The sequence below is a fragment of the Pomacea canaliculata genome, linkage group LG5 (assembly GCF_003073045.1).
Source record: "Pomacea canaliculata isolate SZHN2017 linkage group LG5, ASM307304v1, whole genome shotgun sequence".
Lineage (NCBI taxonomy): Eukaryota > Metazoa > Mollusca > Gastropoda > Architaenioglossa > Ampullariidae > Pomacea > Pomacea canaliculata.
This window is the reverse complement of record NC_037594.1, coordinates 21,215,406-21,229,790: the sequence shown is the minus strand read 5'-3', so window position 1 is coordinate 21,229,790 and position 14,385 is coordinate 21,215,406. Positions and strand designations below refer to the sequence as shown.

The 14,385-nt window shown below is 34.9% G+C and overlaps 2 protein-coding genes across 2 annotated transcripts in view; one reads left to right on the top strand and one right to left on the bottom strand.

Annotated features, from left to right (window-relative positions):
- Positions 1-61: 61 nt before the first annotated feature.
- Positions 62-3,458, top strand: LOC112564907 (protein FAM136A-like). The gene is made up of 3 exons (XM_025240014.1): positions 62-160; positions 1,399-1,539; positions 2,297-3,458. Exons 1-3 carry the CDS (start codon positions 65-67, stop codon positions 2,492-2,494), a joined length of 435 nt encoding a protein of 144 aa, XP_025095799.1. The 5' UTR covers positions 62-64; the 3' UTR covers positions 2,495-3,458.
- Positions 3,459-4,065: 607 nt separating this feature from the next.
- The window catches only part of LOC112564900 (integrin alpha-PS1-like), a 30,423-nt gene continuing 20,103 nt past the window's right edge, over positions 4,066-14,385 (bottom strand). The window contains exons 19-24 of the mRNA XM_025240008.1: positions 14,049-14,114; positions 12,475-12,609; positions 11,586-11,708; positions 11,249-11,350; positions 10,498-10,623; positions 4,066-10,133 (exon numbers count right to left, since the gene is read on the bottom strand). Of these exons, the coding sequence (XP_025095793.1) occupies positions 10,029-10,133; positions 10,498-10,623; positions 11,249-11,350; positions 11,586-11,708; positions 12,475-12,609; positions 14,049-14,114 (657 nt within the window). The 3' untranslated portion in view covers positions 4,066-10,028. The remainder of the gene's footprint in view (positions 10,134-10,497; positions 10,624-11,248; positions 11,351-11,585; positions 11,709-12,474; positions 12,610-14,048; positions 14,115-14,385) is intronic.

The window sequence follows — 14,385 nt, the reverse complement described above, 5'->3', positions numbered from 1 at the left end:
TGGGTTGTTATTATGACAAATAAGTTTTATATCAATGAAACAGCAGCAATTGTTGTGGCTCCCTATGAGATTCAAAATGGATGGTGCTCAAGCACGTGTGCAGAAGGCTGTCTCAACGATGGTTACAAATTTAGACAAGGATTGCTTAAGAAAGCTTCAGGTGTGTTTGTGACAAGACTAAATAGTGCTTTATTTATACGTATTATTGTGTTTACATTTCATCATATCGGTACCGGTGTTTCTTCCATTGACATTCACGTCTGAAGGGTATCCTTCACAATTAGTAAACACTGTTTTTATACATATATACTGTGCAGCGCACGTAGACGCATCCTTTAAATTTACGTCATTTTCTGACTCTATAAGAGGGATTTATAGTTTATAAAATGTATTCATTATTTATTTATCCTTCAGGGCTTTTGCTAAGGCTAAATTCTTTGGGGTCCCAAGGACCCCTTCAGATTTTTAAGGGGTCCCTGTTCTTCGCCCAGATTTGAAGCGGACCCCATTGACGAAAATTGAAGGGGTCCTCCGAACTTTTAATGCGTACCGTACGCAATTTTTTGCGTAAGCAGAAGCCCTGTCCTTTAAATCAACTGACTGGTACCAGTTGATAAATGGTTATATTGGTCCACTGTTGCAAGAAGGGGTTCCTGGTGTCCCACGAGGGTTGTTGATTTTGGAAAGGAAAGTGCTTTCACCTGTAGCGTATGGGGATCTCGGGGAAATGTGGATATGGAGGAGGGAGTGTGGGTTGGAGAGATGTGGGAGGAGGGGAAGAATCGCTGTTTTGTGGCGCCGCAGGTGTTGTCAACTCTTGCTTGTGAGATCTTTTCCTGTTGCTGTCTAGGTTTGCCAGGTTCGCATTGATGGTGAACTGTTTAGTTTAGTTTTTTTCCCTCTTTCTCTTTTCCTTTTGTTAATCTGCGAGGCCTGCCAAGCCTGCTTTGGTGGTATACTGTACTGGTACCCTCTTTTTCTGCTACTGTCGTTAAATTGCTATCGATGGCTATGAGGCCTGTCAAGTCCGTCGTGGTGGTGAACTCTATTGGTTACCGAATCCCTAATGTTGCTTTAGTCTAGTTTATGTAGCTTTGTGTTATAATTTTAAGTTTCTACTTTTTAACTTGGATTTTAGATGATTTGATACAGATATAGATTTAGAGGTAGCCTACATGTTTTCTGTGTGTATTCTACATTGATGCCGCATTTCAGACCCTAATTATTATTCTATGCTGGGGTAAGGGTCTTTGTTGGATGGCTTGTATCTGGGAGGAATTTGGTTGATTAAAATCTTCTAATCTGCACTCCAGTAAGTCCTTAGAAAGGAAATTCTAAAGTTCTGGTGTAGCACATTCGTATCTGCTTATATTTTCATGTTGCTTGATATCTGTTCAGGCTGACATGTACCGATGCAGCACCAAATGCTGTGAAAACAGCAGTTACAGCCTAGAGGAAGTACAGCATTGCATTGATCAGTGTTCCAACAGAGTCAACAAAGCTCAAAACTATATTCAAAATGAACTACAGGTTTATCAGGTATGTGTGATCTGTGCTTTTCTTTCTTACCTATTTGTTTCAAATAAACATTTAATCTTAAGGGATATATGTGGGTTTTGTTTACTATTACATATAATTACCCAATGAACAAAAAATAGTAAGTCCCTTTAATGGCTGTAAAGGGAAACAAAAGTGGCAAGGCAGAGTCCAATCCTCTGCTCCAAACACCTTTACAGTTTTCAATAAATTGAGTAACTGTTCACTGACTTTTCTGGTCACTAGCCCAAACAAACCAAAAACTGTGGCCTTGAAGTTAAGTGCACTATCATTATGGCTACAGAGCCTCCCTATTAAAGACTGCAAAGAAGGAGACCATACAGCATGCTTTGTTTTGGTGGATGATGATTCACTAAAAGTTTCACTACCAGAGATTTGATAAAAAAGAACATCTATAATAGAGACACTCCTCCAAATACAGACATGTTTTGCAGTTTTATTCATAAATTGCATCACTCCAATTTTTAAAAAAAGATGTCAGTGGAAATATCTTGCATACACAAATTTTCATACATACATATGGATGCAGCTTCATTTGATTTTTTCCCAAGACCATAATTTTAATATTTTAAGTCTTCTTTTGAAGCAGAGAACAACGGAAATAGTCTTAATTATCATCCTTTAAGTCATTAGCTTACATCCTGTATAGCTAATTATACACTTGAATATTTGTATATAACAAAATTTTGCACATTAAGATTGTGCCACCCAATGTAAATGTTAGCTTTGCTTTTTGCAGGACAGGCTGCATCGATGTGTGATGAGCTGTGAGGATAAAGTTCGAGACAGGATTTCATCAACAACCACAGAAAATGACATGGCAAAATTCCGTGCAGAAGTTGAAGCTTGTGCTGTGAAATGTGCTGATGAGCATGTAGGACTTGTGCCAGGCTTGACAAAGAAGCTTATAGAAAACCTATCACGTGATAAACTATAGAAAATTAAAAGTGAAGATTTTATTTTGTTGGCATGAAACAGGAATGCATCTAGATGCAGCAGGTTCTTTTGCTGCCAAAGTATTTAGAAATCTTGTTTGCTTATGAATCTTGTATGATAGTTGCAGTATAGTGTGGTGATAAACACTTCAAAGACATTATATTTCAAATATTTAGAAAATCACAACTACTGAAAGTAAAATGTTGTCATTCATTATCTTTAACATGATTTAATTCCTTAAGAACGGGCTCTAGAAAGATGCAGAATGGCTGGACCAGAGCATTGTTCAGTATAGTTGTGTTACTGTTTGGTCATCGCTCATACTTCAGTTTTGATAAATACCTTTTTTGTTTAAATCCACTTTTGCATTTCATTAAGTGTAAAAAACAAAGGTTTCTTGTGATCGTGGTTGCATGTCATTTCACATAAGAGGCACTGATGTTCATTAGGAAATCTAAAAACATTCAAAAAATAATATTCAGATCAACACCAAGTTTCCCCAAAAGACTAATTTAAAACAGGCATGTTTTATTGTCAGCACTCTATGAACTTAAACATAGTTTATTCAGAGTGACAAATGCTTGTCACAAAAGTAACATGGCTAGAGAGACTGCTGTGAAAATGTAAATTCCATATATTTAGCTGAACCTAGGAAGTACTCCCAAGTGCCTTAGATTTAGAATGAACAGTGTGATGACAGCATGAACAAAACTATTAAAGTTAAATTCGACCATACGTTTTTTAATAGAATAGCTTGTTGGTATAAATGACCCATTTTGATAGATTCATTGCAAGCTAATCAACGATTTTTGTTATCCGGGATGGCTATACTAGAAATGTTCATCTGTGCAAGATTTAGTCTAGGTAAACTATGGGTGATGTGAATATGGTCAGTTGTGTACATTGTGTTATTGCTTATCACCATATACATTGTTAGACTATTAAAACAAATTATATATGTTTTTCCTTCTTCTGCTTCATGACTCATGAATCTAAAAGCATTGGATTGTAAAAGTGCGTCACCCCAAGTTTTAAAATCACAATATATCAGTAAGTCTTCAGCACTTGCTTTCCTCAAATCATAACAGCATAAAACTGGTAAAGTGAACTTGATATCTGGCTGGATGAGAAGTTTTTCCTGTATTACTGGTGCAGTTCCTGTAGATTAGCATTAGCAGTGTCAGTAGGTATAAAACAATTGCTAAGGTGCTCAATGCATGTTTGTGTCATTTTTAGAAGAAACCCCATGATGTTAGAATTGTATGACATGACGGTGCACATCTCCCTCCTCCCCAACTCCAAAACAAATCTTGGCATGGTTTGGTGGCACAAGGGTTAGTGCCTGTGTGTACAGTGAGGATTGGCTGTCCTGGGTTCAGCTTACATCTTGGACACGCAGTTCTTTTTCTGTATGTGGCATTTGTTTACTGGGCTGGCTGCTTTGCTGTGATATAGCTTTAGTTGGTGGCTTGGCATAAAACCAATAACTTCCTACTTCTGTTGATCAAATATGAAATCCCAGGCATACTTGCATGCATATTGCTGCACATTTTTTCACAAAAACACAACTGCTTAAAGCATTTTAACTTTTATTAATGCCAGTACAAGCATATAATTACCCTTTCATCTTTGACACCTTGTACATTTATGAGGCATAAGTCTAGTCAAAGACTAACAGTGTAAGGGAGATGAAAATCTGCACTCACTGCAGCAAAGTTAGCACTTCATGCCTGCTACCAGTAAAGCTACAAAGTATAATTGCCATTAAAATATGGACAGTACAAAAACTAGACTTTAGCATGACACTGATGATTTTAAAGATACCATCATTAAATGTCAGATCAAAGTAAAAATGAATACCTGACAATTATAATAAGCAAAGGTCAATGTATAATGCTATTTAAGTGATGGAATGCTAGAAGCCATGTAAATATACTACCATGGAAAATAAAAAAAAATGTATACTGCTTTTAATCAAAGTTGATAAACATGGTCTAAATACATGTAATCGCACTTTCTGGCTTGAACCTGAAAAGTTCAGGCATTTTGTCAGTCCAAACAAAAACCCAAAGGACTTATTTTTCTGCATAATGGTGGCGTTTCCATCCATAGTTTGTCATTTAAATAGGCTTTGACTGCAAGGCAGTAGAATTGCCTTTTTAAGCAGATTGGACTTCGAACATTAAAAACTCCCTGCTCTTTTCACCAGTCAGCATTTTATATGGAATGGCAAAGACAACGATGTTTTTGAACTCAAAAACAAAGGCACTCCACAAGTCTCATCTGGAATCACCCATGGAAATAAATATATGCCTCATGGATTCACCATAAAGCAAATAAGTTAAGAGTTTTAAGGGGGTGGGGGAAATAAGGTGGTGCAAATGCACAGCTGGCAGAACATGACTAATGATTCTCAAAAACCACAAGAATAAAGGCATTGTTCATTGCAGAATGCAGCTGGGTGAAGGCAGAATATTTCTATTCCTGAAAACAAGAGTAGTGTCATGACATGTCTTGACATGTGAATGTATAAACATTCTATGCAATAATGACCATTCGTGGCTATTCAAAATGCATGAACACTCTCATGCATACAATGTATGTGTGCACACATACGCACACTACTTTCACTCACTGCAATTATTTAAATGCAGCATAGATATGGAAAAGTATTTGTAAATTTTGAAAAGGTTTGGTCATTTCAATAATAAATGTTTTCAAAAAGTAAAAACAGCTGCTGACCAAAATGTACTTCTCATCTTAGCAAGATCACAAATTTAGGAAGTGCTGAAATCAGACACAATTATTTTTTTTCCTTTAAATCTTGGAAATCTGCAAATGAGCTACACACCCCACATCCCCAAAACAGTTTTATTTAAAGGTGTTCAAAATCTGTTGCCAGGACCTCAAATAAATATATTTCAAAGTGGAATGTCATATACTGACCAAATAAAATTCTGCAGAAATGAAATCCTTTTTTAGTGGAAAATTCTGTACAGATTTGTTATGGATACAAGGACCATTCTTTACTAGCAAATATGTTTATCACCTATGGGACATTGTCCAAGGATAGCAAAGCATTCCCAGCAAAGACATTAAATGCAGTCCAAGGGAAGGAAAATATAATTTTACAAAAGTGAAACACTCTATTTCAGCGCACAACACAAAACATTAGACTTGGTCAGCAGCTAAGCTATATGTACATGTGGAGAGGTTATCTCAAATGATGCCTCTTCATGGCGGAAGCACATAAAATAATAAACTTAATCATCAAACACGTACAGATGATCTTGAACATCCTGTTGCACAAAATGACAGCCTGCCAGTTGGCTAAAGTCATTTAATCAACAATTTCTATACAAAGAAGGGTAGTGGTGAAAGTAGGATCCGCTGGTCCAAAGAATAGGTGATCACAGTGGGTGGAAGACTATTCAACCTTCTAAATTCATCTTTTGCCTTCCATTGATACCTGGACAAAGGGACCTCTTACAAGCTGCTGGACCAAATAAGCTTCAAATATGCCATTGCTGATTTCTCCTCCCACCCTCCACCAAAAAACATCACTTTTTTCCTTACAAGTAAGAATTCTAACCAAGACCTACAATGGGAATGTGAAGACATAAATAGAGTTTAACTTTTATTAATGCCAGTACAAGCATATAATTACCCTTTCATCTTTGACACCTTGTACATTTATGAGGCATAAGTCTAGTCTATATGTTTTAATACATATGTTGACCCACTTCATGTTTATCTTTACTTGGTTTAAACAGTCTAAATAGTATCCTTGAGGTTTTCAGCATGACAGCTCTCATCAGTTCTCTTAAAGTAGGAACATTTACACTATCTTGTTATGTTCAAGATGCCACAGAGAAAATAAATTCACATCTAGAGTAGCTATAGTCTGAAAATAATAAATGAAGGATAATTTAATGTAGGGAACAAACAAAAATAAAATACAAAATAAAATTACAACATGCAGGAAACACAACATATTTGCATGAGATAACAGTACATTTAAAAAAGCAAATCCGTAGCAAAGAATAAAGTTACTAGATGAAATACTATGAACAAAATCTTTATATACATATTTGCTACACATTCCTGCCAAGATAAATGTGCAAAATATACCATAATTTGAGCCTATGTAACAATCAAAATCTCATTTTTTAATGTTCACTCCATTTTTTTCCACAATCCTTTCAACCTCTTCCCTTTAACAGTTTAAACTGATTTTGTAAACATTTACTCTCTAGAAGAGAGACCTATCTAGTGTGTGATGTGAAGGTTTGAAGTTGAGGCATATTCTTACAATGTGCTGCTACAGAAGTCTCCCAACAGGATAATTTAAATTTATTCCATACACATAATACAAAGATATACAGATCAGAGATTTTATAAAAAATCCAGAAGGCTGTGCCAATTGCACAAAACCAGATGTGAGAATGGGTGTATGGAAACTGTAATAAAAGAATAGCTACATTTTAAAAATAGATTGATAAAAGATGATGACTTAAATGAAATGCTACTTTTTAACACTGACATACATGCACGCACACATCATACATCTTGAAAAAGCATCTGCGTACCTATCCTAAAGGAGAAAAATACAAAAAATTATATCACTAACCTTACATACACTGAAGTAACTCAAAAATACATATCATGGGGGATAGAGAAATCCAGTCTAGCAGGACCACAAGATCCTTACTAATTTATGTATTGAGCATAAGGTTTCAAGGTTCAGAATAAATACAGTAAATGACATGAGAACTTAAATACACTTTGCTAACTCCAGTCTGCAAAATCTGAAAAAAAGCATTAAAACTTAAAAATATGCAAGCTATAATGGTTGTACAAAAGAAAAAACACCAGTCACTCCATATATACAGATTAATGATTTTCAATTGCATGCGAAATGTGCAAGAAATGGGGATATATAAAAATTTATTTACTTCTGTTACAAATGCAGAGGTGGGTACATAATGCAGTGGAATGCTTTTATAAGATTAGATGAAGACTGTATCAAATCACTAAATTTTAGTTATTTGAAAAAGTGTCATCTTCTAGTTTTTTTCATGTTCTTTTAAACACTAGATTGTCAAAAGAAATGAAAAAAAAAGACAAAACTCCTATCCAAAGAAATCTTATCCACTACCCACTTTTCATGCTCGATTGAAGGACAATGCTCAGAGATTATTAGGATAACTTGAGGGACTTCAATCTCTCTTTAAGCTGATATGAAAAGTCACATTTTTACAGAATGACAGTCATGTCATAACAGATTATGTTACAAGCTCAAAACCTATTTTAGCTGAACAAAGTAGATCCTATCACACTGTATAGCTGAATAACAGAACTAATTTGACATTTGATACTCGTTTACAGTTCAAGATAATTCATCTTGAGGATAGTCGTTTACTGGGACCCCCCCACCTCCCCCACAAAAAAGAACCATAAAACTGTTTTAAAAAGCATACAAAATTCACACAGATCAACAATTCTTAATCTCATAAAGGTACCCAAAGAAAACTTTTCAAATTTAGACATTATCTCATGCCACTTCTATTGATGAATGGTATGAGAAAATGGAGTAAACAAGATCAATCTCGCAAAATGTGGCAAGAATAAGATGCTAGTCTTCATGCAATGCATGGCACATTCACATCCAGTCATGCATGCACACAAGTTACTCCCCTACAATATTTTCTGCTGATGCAGGTAGTTACATGTTAAATAGCACCAAACTAACAAAGCAACCATGTTAGTTTATATCTTTGGCGGCTTTATCATAATGTGGCAGTTTGGGTAAACGTGAGGACTGAGAAGACAACATAGCATAGCCTGCCAGTTCAAACAGAACCTGACCTTGCAAACACCAACAAAAATAAATAAAATTGAAAAAAGCCTCACATTTCATCCACAGATTAAACAAATTTCCTAGCACAAATATTTTGTTCACTGCTATTTTGAAAAACATAGTGCTGATGCAGCTTTAGAAAGAAAATATCATATATGGACAGCAGCAACACTTAGGAAAAGATATCATTGAAGTCTGAGCTTATTTTAAAACCTCACTTCAGTTACTAACATCAGCATCTTTGAGCTGTGTTTTTTAACTTGCACAAATGTGTGTTCAAAACAGCACACACATCACAGATCACATGTTATTCCTGAAACTAAAAGCCACCTCAAACCTAGCTCACTTGGCACCAAATTCCGTCAAAGCTTTGTTTTCAAACGAACAAAAAGAGACTTTAAAATTGACAAATTTTAAATTCTTGATTAAAATTGAAACACAAACTCCTGTCACTTCTGTGTGCACATGGTCCAAAACAAGCAATCCCATCCTGTATCATTTAGGCAACTTATGCATCATCCCTGATGAGTAGTAAACATGAGATCGTCACAAATCTGATCCAGTGCTCCAAAATTCACAAGCAGCCACAACAAATCAGTCACAAAATTTTAGCAGAATGAATTAAATACACCTTCTTTTAAAATCTGCATGAGTTTAAGCAAATTTCTTAGCTGCTTATATATAAGCAAAATGGACACAATGAAATTATATGCAGTGAGCAAAACAAGTGAAGAATCTATAACCAAAATTGTAAGAAATTTACATCAGCAAAGATCAGAGGACTTGAAGCATAAAAAAATAACTGGTCCATACTAAATGCTACCTGAAGCTTCAAAAAAAAAGTTACAAATGAGTTCATATCGTGTACACTCTCAACTACACTACAGTGTGGGAGAAACAGATAATATTTTAATTTTCATCAAAATGGACTTGTTTTTCAGAGGAGTCTTTAATACTTTATTAAACTGTTACATTTGGTGAAGGTAAAACATGACAAAAATAAGTCAGAAAAATTAGTAGTAATAAAATTATTGCTTGATTGTGTCTTTTTGTAAGAAACCATGGTCATAGTGGTGACAGCTATAATTAAAATGTGACATGGCAACCCACAATGTATACAAAAAAGACATCCCTCCACACATCCATACACATCCACATGCTTTCTCCCGTGAAAACCGAACTGACAGTTCATCAACCCTTTTACACTCTTACCTTACCCCTTTTATATTTATTCTAGTTTTCAAGAGTAAGGCACAAGTAAACAATCTGGATGCCTTAAAATTAAAACATCTGGTGGCAAGTTTATAAATCAACAGATAACAGAAATAATTTATCTCAGAAACTAAAAATGTTTAAATGCAGGTTGTGCAGATACAAGAAAGCTAATGCTACATGAACAATTTTCTAACTTTGATCAGAAACACCTTATGTATTCATGATAGACTTTCACTTAAATTAGTCTCAGACACACTCATTTTGCAAAGAGACAACTTTAAAGATGACACTGTGAGGAAACATAAGCAATTTGAATAAAAACTGGTCAGTAGCGCTAACAACTATCCCTTTTCTATTTCCAACATAATGAATATATTTTAGATAAACTTCTTCATTTCTACCTGATAGAAAAGATTTAAATTAAAGGTATGATATTACTAAAACTCCAGCAACATTCTCTTCACTTCTCATCGTCGTCATCATTTTCAACAAGCATCTTCTGCTCTTTCTTCTCTGCCTGGTACATCTGCATTTCCTCTGGCCTTTTTCGCCTGAAGAATCCAATCTGCAATGATAAAGTACACAGTATGTAATCAATGGCAATACATACACAACAACATAGGAACTTAAATAGCCTCCACAAATCCTAATGTGCTAATGTTGACTGACAGATGGAAAAAAAAAATAATCAGAAGTATTTTGAAGCGACATGCAAACTGAAAGCAACTTCAGTAAAATAACCAGGAAAAATTATAAGCATTTGTTTGAGTTAAAATGCTGTATTCCTAAATTTAGCTTTCAACTAGCAGTACCCACACTTCAGCTAAACCTCACTGGCTATGGTGTCGCCACTGGGAAAAGCTGAGGGACATTAGATCACTTTAAAGAAAAACAATGTGGAAGCATTTTGTTTATAATGTTTCACTGACCTTGTATAGGATGAAAATAATGATGGCCAGTACAATGATGCCACCTAACACAGCAAGGAGAATAACCCACCACATCACTTGCTGGGCTCCAGAATCTTTGAAGTCTGGCACTGCATAAGTTACAGCCTGCATTCACAGCACAAACACAATAGTAAGCAAAAACTTCATCAGCCTCTCCATGAATCAAGAATTGCAAGATGTTCTACAAAGCAGGTGACTACACTGGTGATACAAGTTCTTTCTTAAATTACTTTGATGTCTGACCTAGCCACATTTGCAAAATACTGGCAGCATAGAAGCTTAAAACATATGCCTGTCATTAGATCAATCAATAATAAACAGTATATTCTACAGTAAGTGCATTTGGCACAAGCTGGCATTAAGCTGTGTTGCTAAAGTCAATCTGTATATGGTAAAGAATGGCCGAAGAACAATAAAAGAATTTGTAAAGTACATTTTCCTGTGTGAATGTGAGCTCAACTTAGAGCACACAAAAGAATATAAATGAGCTACACAAGAAACATAAGCATCAGCATACTGATAACACAATGGCAAACATGAACTAAGTGCAGAATAAAGATGAATAACATGCCAAAGCAGCAATCTTATGTAGCCAAAGAAAACAGTGGACAATCATGCTATCTTCATATTAGTGTCCAGCAGACTGAAATTTATATTTCTGCTGTAGTGAATCAGTTTAATTGCAGCAATTAAACACTGCTGAAACTCAGAACAATGAGAAATTACTCACTTCAGCTTCATTATCACTCTTATCTTCTTTTATACCAAGGGCAGAGTCAATCTCCAATTTAGCATAAGAGCTGATCTTCACATCTCCTGCTCTCTTGTAGTCCTTAAAAGGTAGAAAATTTCATGTCTTAAAAACATTAAATAATATTACACTATTCAATCACTTTCCAAAAATGCTGCATGCATTACTCTTCACTTCAGACACCTAAGAGATTTTATCTGAAGACTGAATTTTGAAAGTACTTTCTACAACACTAATACTTCTTTCTAAACAAAATGAGTTCTGTAATGGGTTAAATATCCAAATAAAAACTCTCATTAGAGAGATGAAACTGTACCTGCAAAAGTGTGCTCTCCCACAGCCGTGCTCTTAGGGTAATCTGTACATAACCCACTTTCTCCTCCAGATTTTCAAGTTCACAGGATATTACGTGACACCTGGCAGTGTTTTGTTTGCACCCCTGCAAAAGATGTTGTTTAAATCTAATATTTCATATGTCATTTTACATTCAGAATTTAACTCCACCATTCCTTTCTGTAATTTATGTAAAATAAAGCAAATAAACTATACTTCATTTGTTTTATCATGTTTTCAAGTATTCTGTCAGCGCAAGAGGACAAACTGAAAGGTTTTGCCACACTGAAAAATGAATCGACCACAAATCATTTTATTAAGAAGCAAGGAAAGCAGTGAGATGCACTCTTGGAAAATATGCTACAATTACCTATGACCTTTTTGTGTTCCGAAAGACCTATGTGTCTAAATATGTTAGAAGTGCAGCTTAATATCTTAAACAGTGAAAAGTCTCAATGCTGATTAAGAATATGTGGTGAAACCACCATAGAGATTCCTAAAATCCAATTAAAATAATGTGACTACAGATAATGAAGTAGAAAAAACATGATAGAAAGCAAACATGTGAAAACATAAATATCAGCATCCAAAGACAGAAGACTATGCTTAAGTAAGAAGGCAACTAAATATTTTTTTGGTTGGCTTCCTTTGGGTGATGACCAACAAAGAACTTTCAGCCCTTGCACTTAAACCTAAGCAAGGTGTCTCTCACAAGATCATGTCAAAAGAAATGTTTGAAGAAAAGAAAATTGCTTCATAGCAATAACAGAACATGATCATCACTTACATTATTTTGGAATTAAGTAATCATGTCATTAACTTGAGATATCTACCTAGGCAATCAGCAAATCTAATCATACTCATATACTGACCAGTTCTACCAAAGATCCTTGTGATCGTTTGACTCTACTCTCACTTTCAGTTGCACGCTTTTTACGTCCTGCAGGTGCACCATCTAATGGCTGTACTCTGTCCACTGTGACTGGAGCAGCCTGAGGTTCTACAGCCTGAAAACATTAACTCAAGTTACATGCACTACTCATTAACCACATGCTATGAAAACTGACAAATGGTGGAATAGCACTGCACTTATCTGTAATATTAATTCAAGTTCATTTATTCAAATGTTGAATAAAGCTCTTAAAAATCATATCAAAGCTTTTCTTTATAGCTTTAGATCATGCTTACTATGTGCCAGTTATGAGATTTTAACCAAACGCCTCTATATACATTCAGTACCTTACCCCCCAAAAAAACTAAAGACTAATGATAATAAAGGCTTTTTATTTCTAAAATCCCAATGATTTAAGAAAAAAATCATGTTTATGCACCATTGTGAGATCTCTGAATGCATATTGCCTAGGGCCAGTAAGGCAGCTTAATAAGATGGTGGCCAAACTTATTTGAACAGCAATGGCTATGTTGGTAATATTTGACGTTAATAGCTACTTGTATCATTGGTGCTCAATTTGTCTTTTGAATCGATTTGAATTTTGGTGTTGCGACAATGTATACTTATGGCAGTCAATTTGACCCCGTGGGTGGTAGATGTGACTGAAACAATATGGTTTGGGTCGAAATAATTGGTGACTCAATAAAAATGCAATCTCTTTTCAAAATGTGCTGAATTTAGTTTACATTATTTTTGCAGAAAGTCGTAACATAGGGAAATAGTCGGCCAGAAAGTGCCTATTTAAAAAAAGTACTTTATACTTTTGAACACACAAAAAAGGTTGTAACTGAACCCCAAAAGTGGGTCATTAAGTCAAATAGAGTAGATATGTCATTATAGAAATGATATCTATATAGCAAAATACATCAGGAACATTTTGAGTTGTATCTATGAGGGGGTTTGAATTACAAGATGGAAGGTCTTAACAGTGAGGTCTTACTGTATTACTTCAACTTTCACTCTTTATCCAGTACCTTTTTAAAAAATAATTATGAAAATTCCTCCTCATAAATCAGTAAATGAATTTGCATCTGATAAAGTAATTTTTTTTTCTTTAACCTGTTTAAATTGCAGTGACTGTACCTATAGTTTCTCCTAAAGAATAAATACATAATCATAGATTTTAGATGATTGTCGGAAACCTATTTTAAAAATCAAATTCTTAATTCACACAAATTCCAAGATAATGTCTGCAAGATTCTGAAACAATTTTATCACCATGTGAAGTTCTTTTTTTTTAAATGTAGTAAATCTGTTTCAAAGAGGGTCTACAAACAGATTTAAAGACATGATATTCATCTCATTTATAGTGGTCTCAAATACTTTTTTTGCATCAACCAGCTAAAATGTGCCATATAAAATGGAAACTTGTTACAAGAGAGAATTCATATTTTTAATAATTAAAAAAAGGTTTTCTAAAAACTGATAGCAGCATCTTTCTTTTTTGTGTAACCCCACTTCCCCAGCACAAAATATCTGAACAGGTAATCTTACCTTAATCTGTAAAGGATTCACCGTGTCGGCATTTTCAAGGACGCAAGTTGCCTTTCCTTTTTCTATCTGGTATTGTACAAATCGAACAACAGATTACTCCTTGATCCATAGTCCTAAGTAAGCTGCATTTAAGGTCAACTCTGATTATCACCATGATTAAAAGGTGTTCCCCTCCCAATAAATAGATCAATGTTTTAAATACAAACAGAAATACCAATGCCGCTAAATACAACAGGACAGTTTTCAAGGCAATGGGTCTACAACCAAAGCTGTAGGTCAAATACAAAAGCCCTTAGGAAGCACAAAACAAGACAAGAAAGTCCACAAAAAAATTCTG

Bases quoted from the DNA above. Each gene is read 5' to 3' on its own strand.
- LOC112564907 (XM_025240014.1), top strand. From the start codon at position 65: ATGAGATTCAAAATGGATGGTGCTCAAGCACGTGTGCAGAAGGCTGTC. The intron at 161-1,398 runs GTGTGTTTGTGA...ATATCTGTTCAG, and splicing joins ATTGCTTAAGAAAGCTTCAG to GCTGACATGTACCGATGCAG. The intron at 1,540-2,296 runs GTATGTGTGATC...TGCTTTTTGCAG, and splicing joins ATGAACTACAGGTTTATCAG to GACAGGCTGCATCGATGTGT.